The sequence below is a fragment of the Artemia sp. Qi Xiang Cuo genome, chromosome 11 (genome assembly GCF_049724085.1).
Source record: "Artemia sp. Qi Xiang Cuo chromosome 11, ASM4972408v1, whole genome shotgun sequence".
Classification (NCBI taxonomy): Eukaryota; Metazoa; Arthropoda; class Branchiopoda; order Anostraca; family Artemiidae; genus Artemia; species Artemia sp. Qi Xiang Cuo.
Window position 1 is genome coordinate 25,358,518 of NC_142804.1, and position 14,781 is coordinate 25,373,298.

A 14,781-nucleotide genomic window follows, 5' to 3' on the forward strand; every position below is an offset into this window, starting at 1 on the left:
AAAGTTTTATCCCAATTGTAGCACACTATTTTTTTTCTTAGTTGGATTTATCAAACAATTTATTTTTCTTTGAGGAAAGTTTTATCACAATTATAGCACACTATTTTTTTTATTAGTCGGATTTATCAAATAATTTTTATATCTTTGAGGAAAGTTTTATCACAATTAAAGCACACTATTTATTTTTTTTCTTAGTCGGATTTATCAAACAATTGTTTTTTTTAATTGGATTCGAATTTATCAAACAAATGCATAATAAATTACAAATATTTTGCTTATAGCATTATTTAAAAAACAAATGCATAATAAATTACACATTTTTTTAATAATACACACGCACACACACACACACACGTACACGCACACACACATGCGCACACACACACACATACACACACACACGCACACACACATGCGCACACACACACACACACACACACGTATGCGCACACACGTACACACACACCCGCACACGCACACACATGCGCACACAGTCACACACACACACACACACATACACACGTATGTGCGCACACGTTCACACACACACACATGCGCACACACGCGCACACACATCGCAACGTTTGACTAATAGGAATAAAATATGGTAAAAAAAACAACTCAATAATTGTCTTAATAGCTCATTAAAAAAAATCGACTCTTTTTTTTTCCTAAAAATCTAGTCATCCATAAAAAAAGCGATCAGATTCCTTTTCTTACAAATCTACTCGTCTAATGTTGTTTTTTTCTTACTTGGATTCGTATTTATCAAACAAATGCATAATAAATTACAAATTTTTGCTTATAGCATTATTTACAAAACAAATGCATAATAAATTACAAATTTTGTTAATAACACACACACACACACGTACACGCACGCACACACACACACACACGTATGCTCACACAGTCACACACACACACACACGAATGCGCACACATGTTCACACACACGCGCACACGCACACACACACAAGCACACACTCACACGCACACACACAAGCGCACACACACACTCACACACACACACTCACGTATGCGGGCAAACTTTCACATACACAATTGCACACACACCTAGAAATGTGTCGCAATATTTGACTAATAGTAATAAAATATGGTAAAAAAAAATCAACTTAATAATTGACTTAATAGCTCATTAAGAAAAATTGACTCTTTTTTTTCCTACAAATCTAGTCATCCATAAAAAATAGCGATCAGATTCCTTTTCCTACAAATACACTCGTTTAATGTTTTTTTTTTCTTAATTTGATTCGTATTTATCAAACAAATGCATAATAAATTACAAATTTTTGCTTATAGCATTATTTACAAAACAAATGCATAATAAATTACAAATTTTGCTAACAACACACATGTATACAAACACACATACACACACACAAATGCACACACACTCACACACACACACACACACACGTATGCGCACACACTCACACACACACACACACACGTATGCGCACGCACGTTGACACACACGTGCAAATGTGCACACACATCGCAATGTCTGACTAATAGAAATAAAATTTTGTAAAAAAAAAATCAACTCAACGATCGTCTCACTAGATTAGTAAAAAAAAATTGACTCTTTTTTTTCCTACGAATCCAGACATCCATAAAAAATAGCGATCAAATTTCTTTTCCTACAAATCTACCCGTTTAAATATCTACTGTTTATAATAGTAATAACTTTAAGTACATTAAGTAAAGATACATACATTTCAAAATTCAGACTGTACTTGTGTGTCGGATGGGGCGGTGATGTCTGTTTCTTGCATAGATGAGCCAGCGGGCTTCACCATCCTGTGAGCAGCCGCCCATTCTCTTTTCAGTTTTTGACCAGACTGTATTCGCGTGGTGGCCGATAGGCCAGTTATCTCCACTTGTTGCATTGGAGTAATGCCATTAGCCTTAGCCTTCTTTTGAGGAGGAGAGTAATTGTAGGAATTTTCCTCCTTAAAAAGAAGAAAAAATTTAGTATGGAAAAAACGATTCCCCTTTTTTACAGAAAAAAAAATTAGTCTGCACAAAGAGCCCCCGCCCCTCCCTCCCCCTTACTTTCCTTGTGACAAAATAGTTAGTTTTTTCACCTCGCAATGAAGGTGTTAGAATTGATACATTGATCCCCTCCCCCCGCCTTATATTTTTATAAAACCCTCTTAATCATGGAATACAATTGAAAATAGAATATCTCTCGTCTAATTAGACCAGAATACAATTTCTCCCTTTTTCAAGGAAAACCTTTGCTGCTATCCATAAACATCTGCTATTAATCTGTGATAAAACGAGCGTGCGAAGTTTGGTTCCAAAAAGGACCCTTTCTGTAAGTATAAACACATGTGGTTTTAGACCGGAAAAAAGATTTTTGATAATGGGAAAACGGAAATTTTTGAACGAAATAACTAAAACTAATGAAATAAACTCGTAAACATAGGAGGGGGATGTAGGTTTACATAGTGGAAAAAAGAGCGTACTTTAAGTTTTCTAGTGAGTATACTCATCATATTGTAGGGTTTGTATTGTTTGGAGGGGAGGGGGGCTATGTCCCACTGAAATTCGAATTTACCAGTGGGGTGGCAAAATGATTTTACTTGGAAATAAATTAAGAAACTTAGTAAACTGTACTCGCATTGTAAATTTATGTATCCATTGCTTCAAAATCAACACTATCTAATATTTTATCCATAGTATGTTAAATCATTATGAAAATTTAATTGTAAGGTATGGCCATTATATACAAAATCTCAAGGACGAATAAAAAATCACGTATTTTATTTGTAACCAATCACCAGTCGAGTTATCGTATATTGAGCAACCTCTGATGTCTCTGATTGGACCCCTAAAAAACAGATTTTGGCTCAAAAACCAGTCTGGTTGATAAACTTGGCATTGAAACAAACTTGTGTGGGGAATCCCCGCTCATACTGCTCGCTCTTTTGCAATGTTTAGGAACCAGAGGCTTCACTTGTTTGGAAAGGCACCAAAGAAAGGCAAGCAAAACAGTGTTTAATCACGTGTAGAGGTTTTGCATGCTTTTTGCAATGTGCACGTGAAACTGTGTGAGAGGATACTCACTCTCTTTGAAAAGGTGTAGAGCATCCATAGAAATGTTTTCCTAGGGCATCCATGGAAACGGTACTTAGCACTCTACTAGTACCATAGTTGTAACATGTCAACTCTCCTCGCTTGTCCTGTAATGTACTTTTTTTGGTTCGGTGTAATAGTATTCATCCTTGCTAATGTCTCCCAGTTTTGCTCTCGTTAAATTTGATGTATCTTTTCTAATTTGAACATAACTGTCTGCCAAAGTTACCTTTTTTCGGTTGTCTCTGGTTGTTTTTCTTTCAGATTTGTTTTCAGTCCACTGGTCGAATTTTCTAAAAATTATTCCATTGCTTTTTCTTGGAGAGTTTCCCAATTTTCTCTTTTAGTTCTTCAGCATCCTCTATTATAGTATATTCATCCGATTCTAACCATTTTTGTTGTAAATCTGTGAATTCAATTTAAATTCCTTCCACGTTTTTCTTTGTTTCATTTCGTAATATCTGACGGAAGTGGTTCTGAGATAACTCAAATTGGCAAAACAATTATCTCTTTTAATTTTTGAAAATCCCTCGCTTAATCCTTCGGCAAACCCTCAAAGGCTGTTTGTGCCTTGTGATTTAGGTAGAGTTGTATTATGGCTACCCAGTGCTCTTCTGGCCAACCGTTTCATTCCACCTTTTTCTCAAAATTCTAGATATATAAATATAAACCACCGTTTTCCTTCATTGGCTGAAGGTCTACAGTACGTATTAAACGTCTTGTAGACGACTGTTGAGGTGCTTGGGAACTTTTTTCCTTAAGTCTCATAATTAGCTCATCTTTCCGCTCCCTTTCTTTCCTATTTGCCTCTTCCTTTCGTTCCCTAGGTAATCTGTCTTGTCTTATCACTATCTGTTCTTCTCCATTTCAATTCTGTCTGTCTCTTCTTTATAGGTTAAGCAATTCATAAATTGCATAAAAATCCACGTTTAAAGATTCTCGCAACCCCCCACCTCGATTCTGAGCTAATACTAGCTCGGCTATTTGGTTTTTTTTTCATTCTCATAAATCTCTTCGATCTAAGAATCCTGGCGTTGTTGGTTTCTTTAACTAGTTGATGACCTATACTTATTAGGCTTATCACCCTCATTTCGTCTAGCATCTGATGGGTGGTTTGCCACGATTTTTTCTTATTTATCTCTATTTCTTTTTCTCTATTTGGATCTCCATAAACTCAGACCTCTATATTAGGTACCCAAGCTAATTACTGGGTTTGCTGTTTCGCGATTTCACCCTTTCTAATTTCCAATCTCTCTCCTTATTTGGGTTTTTCGTTTCTGGTTACAACTCTTTTTGACTTTGGGATTTAGCTTGGCCTCCCCTCCTTGTTTTTATTATAGATCTAGCTTTCCTTGAACTCGATGGGAATTCATCCCCAGTGTATGAATCTGTCTTTTTTTCAGATTCGCATCTGGTTTCGTCAACAGGGCACGCTTTCTCTACTTTTTTTGATGTTTTTTTTTTTGAAAAATATAAATCTAGGTTTCATTTATTCTTTGCTGCTATCGAAGGAAATTCCTGGTGAAACTATGTTAAATCTGTAATCATCCGTGTTTAGTCTCGCTTCTCCTAAGAGAGTTAGAACGTGTAATTCTTGTAGGTACGTCCAATATAAATCTCGAATTTTCATAATATTAAAAATTTCCGGGAATATTTGCACTGAAGTATCGAGTCCTTATATAATTCGCTTCAAAATGGGAGAAAAAAGAGCTCCCGGGGAGAATAAAAAGATTACAATTATTGGGACGTAACGAAAATCTTTTTCCTTGATAAGCACGACTATTAACTGTCCAGGGCAAAACCTTTATGTTTTGTCTATTCACTATTTCGCCGAATATCTCAATTCTTCATCCTAGAATAGTAGATTTTCACTAAAACTGCTAATTTTTTTTACCTCCTAACCGGCCGGTTACTTCTTAGTGCAACTTCTAAGCCTCTAGACTCCTCTATTCTGGCTACGCCAATGAATGAAAACGAGTACGATGATACAGGCAAATCGTAGTATGTGGGGCTTTCTGAGTCTACTGAGTCACCTTCTCTGGGTCTACTGAGTCACCTTCTCAGTAGAGGCCCCCCAGGCCACTCAGCGCGTCCCCAGGTTGCGGATAGGGGAACGTCCTGTAGATATGCAGGGCACCTGCCGGTAGGGAGTTGTTGACCAAGGGGTGACCCGGTCTCTTGGGGTCTTGAAATATAGCTAGAGCCCGCACGTCTGAGGGCCATAAATTCAGGTGGAGGAGGTGGAAGGCCCCTCTGATGTGTACTGGGCAGGGCCCATCGGCGTATGGATACGTCCCGCCAGTCACAAACCTTGTCGCAGCAATGGAAAAATTTCAGGTGATGCCGGACGCCAGAAGGGCGCATTATCAGTAGTAGACATAGCCGGCCCCTGCTAGGGATGGAGAGGAGTGGTCTAACGCCGTACTGAATTTAGCCAAGAAACCTTCTTTCTTATTAAAAATTATGAAGTACAAACAATCAAGAACGAGAACCAATGCTACCGCGTCCGGGGCAACCAACGAAGTTATCGTGTCCAGGCCGACCGACGATCTGACGACTGAGAATCTCGCGAATGAGGACCCTCTAACAACATTGACAAATCCAACCCCGGAGGCTATGCTTTCCTTTAGGACGCTTACTAAACAAGGAAAAATAGATCTTGTCCTAAATGAACTAAACCGATATAAGTGGGATATTGTGGGGCTTTAAGAAACACACCTCCTTACCACTGGCAAAGAAACGATCGGCAACACTAGTCTAATAGTGTCTGGGAGAACCGATGGCGTCCATCGCCAAGTTTTTGACTTTTTTATGTCGAGTAAGGCACGAAAATCCCTGATTTCAGTGACGCCTGTGTCAGGACGGTTGATTATGATACGAATGAAAGGATCGCCGATCAACATCACGATCACACAATCTACACTCCTGACTACAGCAAACCAGATGAAGAGTCTGACAATTTCTACCTTCAACTGCAAAGCCTAATTGACGCAGTTCCCAAAAAAGACCTTGTTGTTGTCATTTGCGACTTCAATACTATTGTTGGTAATACTTCTGCTGGAAACGAAGATTTTATGGATAAATTTGGCCTTGGGCGACTTACCAAGAGGGGAGAACGCCTCATTGAATTTTGCAGAGACAGTTATCTAGCCATTACCAATACTCTCTTTAAACACAGAGAACATCTTAAGGCGACATGGACCTCTCCGGATGGAAAAACCCGTAATCTTATTGAATACGTGCTCGTCTCTAGGGTGGTGGAAATCGTTTGTGCTAGATGCTGTCACCCTCGCAGGTGGCGATTTCGACAGTGACCATTCCCTAGTCATGTCTGCACTAAAGATACGCCTGAAATCTTCCGCAAAGCTGAATAAGAGACCCGCTCGTTTCAACACACATCTTCTCAAATACCATCCAACCCGCGAGACCTACATCAATGAACTGTCTACCTAAATATCGGACCTTCTTTCTAATTTTAATATAACTCTATCTGAAGAGGATACCGATAAACTGATCACAGACTCCTCTAAGATCATCAGCGAAGTAGCGATGTCCACCCTAGGAACCAAAAAGGGTGATAACAGGCCTTGGATAACCAATGAAATTACTTTATTGTGTGCTGAGAAACAAAAACTTAATAACAGGTAAGACAGAGAGAGCAGGAACAGATATAAGCAGTTGAAGCGTGCTGTAGAAAAAGCCACCCGTAGAGCCCATCACACATGCATTAAAGACAAATGCGGACAGTGTGAGTCTGATTTTAAGGAAGCCGACTCACTCTTCATGTATAAGAGAGCTCGTGAGCTAACAAGCAAGAAAAGTCTCAGTTCTTGTGCACTGCTAGATAAAAACGGCTACCAGATACAAAGCACAGAAGGTATCCGATCGAGATGGATGGAGCATTTCAAAGAAACGCTTAATCCTGATATCCTTCCAAAACCTGCTGTCCTGGACCTGTTTCCCGTTACTGTCTCAAACCCCAGCCCACCTACTCTCCGTTCTGAGTTCGAAGACGCCATCCAAGCGCTGAAGACTAACAAGGCCCTTGGCCCGGATGGAATACAGGCAGAACTGCTGAAAGTCCGGTGTGACCCACTTATAGATCTTTTCCACAAGATTATATCCGCTGCCTGGCAAGAAGGCCATTTCCAAACATCTTGGTGCGAAGCCACAATCGTTCCACTACAAAAAAGGGGTTAAAGGCGATATGTGATAATTACCGTCCGATTAGCTTAACAAGTAAACTGCCAAGATCTTTACCCAAATTATACTCCAACAGATCAGAGCCGTGTCGCCCTTAGTCATCCAAGAATACCAAGCCGGTTTATGCCCTGGGAGATCGACCGTTGACCAAATTTTCACTGTTCGCCAAATTTTAGAGAAATATCTAGAATTTGGTCATGACCTGTATCAGCTCTTCATCGACTTTAGGCAAGCATTTGACCTTATTTGGAGAAATGGCCTATGGCATATCCTCCTCCATTACGGAATCCAACGAAACCCAGTAGGTCTTTTTAAAAATTAATTAAAAAAACTTTTTCCACAAAATGAGTTTTTCAAAGAAAAGTAAAGAGATCCATTAAACAAAACGAGCAAAAATCAAATCAAATAATCTACCAAGCGTGAAATTACCACAAATCAGCATCGATAAATAAATGAAACCCAAAACGAAAACAGAAATTACAATAAATAACCGAGTAAAACTTAAAACCAGCAGAAATTAACATAAGTTGGCCTCAAAACCCCTATACCTTCCCAAGGACAGAACATAATTTGCACTTTACTGAAAAAATATAATGTTTCACTTTTATAACTTTAATAAATCAAATAATATTAACATTTTGATTACTAAATATCATTATAGGTATATTAAACTGACAATGCACATTCATTTGTATTTTTCAGTGGGTGTTAGTTGCCTTCATATCAATTTTGTCTGTTAAAAACGGCATTAGGCATTTGAATCAAAGGCAGCACAATAGCGCTGCCAAAAAAAAGAATGATGTCAGAGCAATGTAATATTTATTTTTTGTTTCCATTAACGGGCACTTCCTATCAAAGGAGTTGTCGTAGAAACTTCGAAAAGGGCTCATTCGATTGGAGATTGGAGTGGCTAGTGCCCTTTTTAATAGTCGAAAGTGATTGGGGGGCAACTAGCCCCCCACCCCACGCCGATCATTCCCCAAAACACCACCCAACAAAATTTTGAGATAGCCATTTTGTTCAGCGTAGTTGATTTCCAGATAGAAAATATGTTTTTGAGGAGGACACTCACCCACAACCCTCGGGGCAAGGGTTTTAAGTTATGCCCTGAGGACATATAAGAACGATGTTGGCAAAATGTATTATTTATTATTTTTTTCCTTAAGAGCAGGGCACTTAGCATCGAAGAAGTTGTCGTGGAAACTTCGAAAAGGGCTCATTCAATTAGAAATTTGAGTGGCTTGTGCCATATTTAATAGTCGAAAGTGATTGGAAGGCAACTAACATCCCTTCCACGCCCACCATTTCCCGAAACACATCCAATCAAAATTTTAGATAGCCATTTTGTTCAGCGTAGTTGGTTTCCAGATAGAAATTATGTTTTTGAGGAGGACACTCCCCCACAGCCTTCAGGGCAAGGGTTGTAAGTTATGTCCTGGGGCATATAAGGTTTTTATAGAAGGCGTTGTTGTAGAAAATTCAAAAAAGGCTCATTCGATTTGAAATTCAAAGAGCTAGTGCCTTTTTTAATAGTCAAAAGTCATTGGAGGGAAACTAGCCCCCCCCCTGCCCGTCATTCCCCCAAACACATCCCATAAAAATTTTGATTGGAAAGCCATTTTGTTCAGCGTAGCTGATTTCCAGATAGAAAATTTGTTTTGGAAGATGATACTTCCCCAAAGCCCATAGAGGTAAAGTTTTCAGGTAGACCTTGAAACCATACAAGGATAACGTAAAACCAAAGTATCATTTATTTTTTTTTTTCCTTTAGAGCAAGAAAACCCCTATCAAAGAAACTGTCGTAGAAACCTCAAAAAGGGCTCATTCAATTGGACATTGGAGAGGCTTGTGCCCTTTTAAGAATTGAAAATAATTGGAAGGCAACTAACACCCGAATCACATCTAATTTCCCGAATCACATCCAATAAAAATTTTGAGATAGCCATTTCGTTCAGCGTAGTTGATTTTCAGAGAGAAATTATGCTTTTGAGGACGACACTCCCCCACAGCCTTCAGGGCAAGGGTTGTAAGTTATGCCCTGGGGGCATATAAGGTTTTTATAGAAGGCGTTGTCGCAGGAACCTCAAAAAAGCCTCATTCAATAGGAAATTCAAAGGGCTAGTGCCCTTTTTAATAGTCAAAAGTGATTGGAGGGCAACTAACCCCCCTTTCACGCCCACCTCTTCCCCAAAGAAATCCAATCAAAATTTTGAGATAGCCATTTTATTCAACGTAGTTTTAAGTTCTGTAAATTAGGTCTTTGAGGATGACAACCCCCTCACATCCCTCAGGTTAAGGGTTGTGATTACGCCCTGGGGGCATATAAGGTTTCTTATAGAAAGCGTTGTCGTAGCAACTTCAAAAAGGGCTCATTCGATTAGAAATTGAAATGGCTAGTGCCCTTTTTAATAGTCGAGAGTAATTGGAAGGCAACTAACACCCCCTCCATGCCAAGCATTTCCCGAAACACATCCAATAAAAATTTTGAGATTGCCATTTTGTTCAGCATAGTTGATTTCCAGATATAAATTATTTTTTTGAGGATGACACTCCCCCCCAGCCAGCAGGGCAAGGGTTGTAAGTTTTTCCCTGAGGGGCACATAAGGTTTTTATAGAACGCTTTGTAGTAGAAACTTCAAAAAGACTCATTCGATTGGAAATTCAAAGGGCTAGTGGCCGTTTTAATAGTCGAAAGTGATTCTCACGCCCACCTTTTCCACAAACACATCCAATCTAAATTCTAAGACAGCCATTTTGTTCAACGGAGTTGAAAGCTATGGATGTTAGGTCTTTGAGGATGACAAACCCCCATAGCCCTCAGGGCAAGGGTTGTAAGTTTTTCCCTGAGGGGCATATAAGGTTTTTATAGAACGTGTTGTAGTAGAAACTTCAAAAAGGCTTATTCGATTGGAAATTGAAATGGCTAGTACCCTTTTTAATATTCGAAAGTGATTCGAGGGCAACTAACCCCCCTTCCACGCCCACCATTTTCTCAAACACATCCAATCAAAATTTCGAGATAGCCTTTTTATTCCGCGTAGTTTAAAGTTCAGGAAATTATACCTTTGAGCAGGGAACTTCCCCCATAGTCTTCAGGGCAAGGGTTATAAGTTATGCCGTGGGGGCATATAAATTCTTATTGAAATCTTTGTCGTAGAAACTTGAAAAAGGGCTCATTCGATTGAAAATTCAAAGATCTAGTGCCCTTTTTAATAGTCGAAAGTGATTTGAGGGCAACTAACCCCCCCCCCCCCCCTCGTGCTCATCTTTTCCCCAAACACATTCAATCAAATTTTAAGATTGCCATTTTGTTCAACATAGTAGAAAGTTCTGGAAATTAAGTCTCTGAGGATGACAACCCCCACAGCCCTCAGGGCAAGGGTTGTGAGATATGCCCTTGGGGCATATAAGGTTTTTATAGAATGCATTGTCGTAGAAACTTCAAAAAGGGCTCATTCGATTGTAAATTTAAATGTCTAGTGCCCTTTTTAATAGTCGAAAGTGATTGGAAGGCAACTAACACCCCTTCCACACCCACCGTTTCCCCAAAAACATCCAATCAATATTTTTAGATAGCCATTTTTTTCCACGCAGTTTAAAGTTTAGGAAATTATACCTTTGATTAGAACACTCCCCCCCATAGTCTTCAGGGCAATGGTTTATAAGTTATTCCCTGGGGGCATATACGTTTTTATTGAAATCTTTGTCATAGAAACTTGAAAAAGGGGTTAGATATTTCGCTCAATGGATACCGGAAAAGATGCCTGACAAGGAAAAATGCATCAGATATCCAAAGACCTAAACATGCTCTTCCTCATATCAAATGGATTAAGCCCTTTTTTTAATATGTCATTATGTTTTTTTTTTTAAATTTGTCATTATGTATTTTTTCAAATGTTTTTAAATATGTTTAGGCATTAAATATCTTAAGCCTCAGCCGTTTTTATTCTTTAGAATAATTCATCGCCATGAAAATTATACTTTCAGGTTCAACATGCCAGGGAACACACTTTCAATTTAAGCATGTTTGATAACCCTAAATAATCACCACTATAAAGGTAAGTTAATCCTAAAAGGTTAAAAAAATTTCTGAAATCACACTTTCAGATTCATCATGTCAGGGAATACACTTTCAGATTCAGCATGTCTGGAAACACACTTTTAGGTTCAACACGTTAGAGAACCCTAAATGATAAGTTAACTCTAAAAGATTAAAGAATTTCTCTGAAATCACACTTTAAGATTCAGCATGTCAGGGAACACTTTATGGTGAAACTCTATGGTCGTTATAATATACAAGTTCCATTTGAACAATGTTTTGAGGTCCCCTAGCCCAACCCGAAGGAACCCCCGGTCCCCAAAGGCCCCAGGCCCTCCAAAGGCCCCCCGGTCCCCACAATGCCCATCAAAGGGCACCGAGCCCACAGGGCCCCCCCCGACACACCCCCCATAGCCACAAACAAAAATTTATCTTAAAAGTAATATTTTTCATCCCTGAGATCACTTTTCTGTTCGAACGAGCAAGTTTTATTAATTTTAAACCAAATTCTTTCGTAGAAGTGCAATTTCGTTATTTTTATAACAACTTCTCTGTCAGAAGTAGCAAGTTTTGCTTAACACTAACAAACCTACTCATCAAAGTAATGATATTTAACTTTAATACTAACATACTTTTACCGAACACACACAAATTTCTATTATAAATAATATTTTCTATAAATTATAACACTTTTTCTGTTAGAACTAGCAAGTTTTCTGTCAAAGATACAAAATTTTTTCGTAGAAGTAAAATTTTTTCATTGTGATAACAACTTTTCTGACAGAAGTAGCCAATTTTGCTGAACACTAACGAACAATCTCATCAAAGTAACAATATTTTACCTTAATACTAGCATACTATTACTGAACAAACAAAAATTTCTCTTGAAAATAATATTTTTCATCACTGATAACACTTTTCTGTTCGAACTAGCAAGTTTTCTAGCAAAGATATCAAATATTTTCATAGAATTGCCATTTTTTGATCGTAATAAAAACATTCCTGTCCAAACTAGGATGTTTTTCTTAGCTCTCACAAACCTTTACCTCAAAGGAACTTTAATCTACCCTTAAAAACAACATAATTTTAATGAGCGCACAGAAATTTTTCTTAGATCTTATATTTTCCATAAGCGATATCACTTTTCTGTTCAAAATATAATTACTTCTAGCAAAGTTACCAAATTTCTTCTTAGAAGGAACATTTTTTGATTGTGATAACAACTTTTCTGTCAGAATTAGCAAGTTTTGCTTAACACTAACAAACCTTCTCATCAAAGTAACAATATTTTTCGTTATTACTAAAATACTTTTACTGAACAAACAAAATTTCTCATAGATATAATATTTCTCATCACTGATAACACTTTTTCTGTTCAAACTAGCAAGTTTTCTACCATAGATACCAAATTTTTTCATAGAAGTAAAATTTTTTGATTTTGATAACAACTTTTTTGTCAGAAGTAGCGAGTTTTGCTTAACACTAACAAACATTTTCATCAAAGTAATGATATTTTACCTTAGTACTAACATACTTTCATTTAACACGCACAAATGTATCATAGAAATCATAGTTTTCATCAGTAATAACACGTTTTGTGTTCGAGCTAGTAAGTTTTCTAGCAAAGATACCAAATTTTTTCTTAGAATTGACATTTTTTAATGTGATAACAACTTTTCTGTCAGAAGTAGCAAGTTTTGCTTAACACTAACAAACCTTCTCATCAAAGTAACAACATTTTACCCTAATACTAACATACTTTTACTGAACAAACAAAAATTTCTCTTAGAAATAATATTTTTCATCACTGATAACACTTTTTCTGTTCAAACTAGCAAGTTTTCTACCAAATATACCAAATATTTTGATAGAAGTAACATTTCTTGATTGTGATAACAACTTTTCTGTGAGAAGTAGCAAGTTTTGCGTAACACAAACAAACATTCTCATCAATGTAACGATTTGTTTACCTTAATACTAACATAATTTTACTAAACACACACAAATTTCTCTTAGAAATAATATTTTTCGTCAGTCATAACACTTTTTCTGTTCGAACTAGCAAGTTTTCTACCAAAGATATCAAATTTTTTCTTAGAAGTAACATTTTCGTTTGTGATAACAACTTATTTGTCAGAAGTAGCAAGTTTTGCTTAACACTAACAAACCTTGTCATCAAAGTAACAACATTTTACACTAATACTAACATAATTTTACTTAAAAAAAAAAAATTTCTCTGATAAATTATAATTATCATCAAGCATAAAAAAAGTTCTGTTCGAACTAGAATGTCTTCTAGGAATGACACAAAACATTTTCTTAGAATTAAAATTTTTTGATTGTGATAACAACTTTTTTGTCAGAAGTAGCAAGTTTTGCTTAACACTAACAAACATTCTCATAAAAGTAACGATATTTTACTTTAATACTACCATACTTTTACTGAACACACACAAATTTTTCTTAGAAATAATATTTTTCGTCAATGATAACACTTTTTCTGTTCGAACTAGCAAGTTTTCTACCAAAGATACCAAATTTTTTCTTAGAAGTAACATTTTTTATTGTGATAACAACTTTTCTGTCAGAAGTAGCAAGTTTTGCTTAACACTAACAAACATTCTCATCAAAGTAACGATATTTTACTTTAATACTAACATACTTTTTCTGAACGAAAGCAAATTTCTCTTAGAAATAATATTTTTCATCAGTGATAACACTTTTTCTGTTCGAACTAGCAATTTTTCTACCAAAGATACCAAATTTTTTCTTAGAAGTAATATTTTTGATTGTGATAACAACTTTTCTGTCAGAAGTAGCAAGTTTTGCTTAACACTAACAAACCTTCTCATCAAAGTAACGATATTTTACTTTAATACTAACATACTTTTGCTGAACAAACAAAAATATCTCTTAGAAATAATGTTTTTCATCACTGATAACGCTTTTTCTGTTTGAAGTAGACAGTTTTCTAACAAAGATATAAAATTTTTTCATAAAATTAAAATATTTTGATCGTGATAAAAACTTTTCTGTCAGAAGTAGCAAGTTCTGCTTAACCCAAACAAACATTCTCATCAAAGTAATAATGTTTTACTTTAAAACTAAAATACATTTAATGAACACGCACAAATTTCTCCTAGAAGTAATATTTTTCGACAGTGATAACACTTTTTCTGTTCGAACTAGCAAGTTTTCTACCAAAGATAACAAATTTTTTCGTAGACTTACCATTTTTTGACTGTGATAACAACTTTTCTGTCAGAAGTAGCAAGTTTTGCTTAACAATAACAAACATTCTCATCAAAGTAATGATATTTTACTCTAATACTAACATACTTTTACTGAACAAACAGAAATTTCTCTTAGAAATAATATTTTTCGTCAGTGACAACACTTTTTCTGTTCGAACTAGCAAGTTTTTGTAGCAGTGA

The 14,781-nt window shown here is 36.6% G+C and overlaps 1 protein-coding gene across 1 annotated transcript in view; it reads left to right on the forward strand.

Annotated features, from left to right (window-relative positions):
* Window positions 1-6,999: 6,999 nt before the first annotated feature.
* The window catches only part of LOC148946798 (gamma-aminobutyric acid type B receptor subunit 2-like), a 174,906-nt gene continuing 167,124 nt past the window's right edge, over window positions 7,000-14,781 (forward strand). The window contains exon 1 of the mRNA XM_089096427.1: window positions 7,000-7,185. Coding sequence (XP_088952553.1) covers window positions 7,000-7,185 — 186 coding nt within the window. The remainder of the gene's footprint in view (window positions 7,186-14,781) is intronic.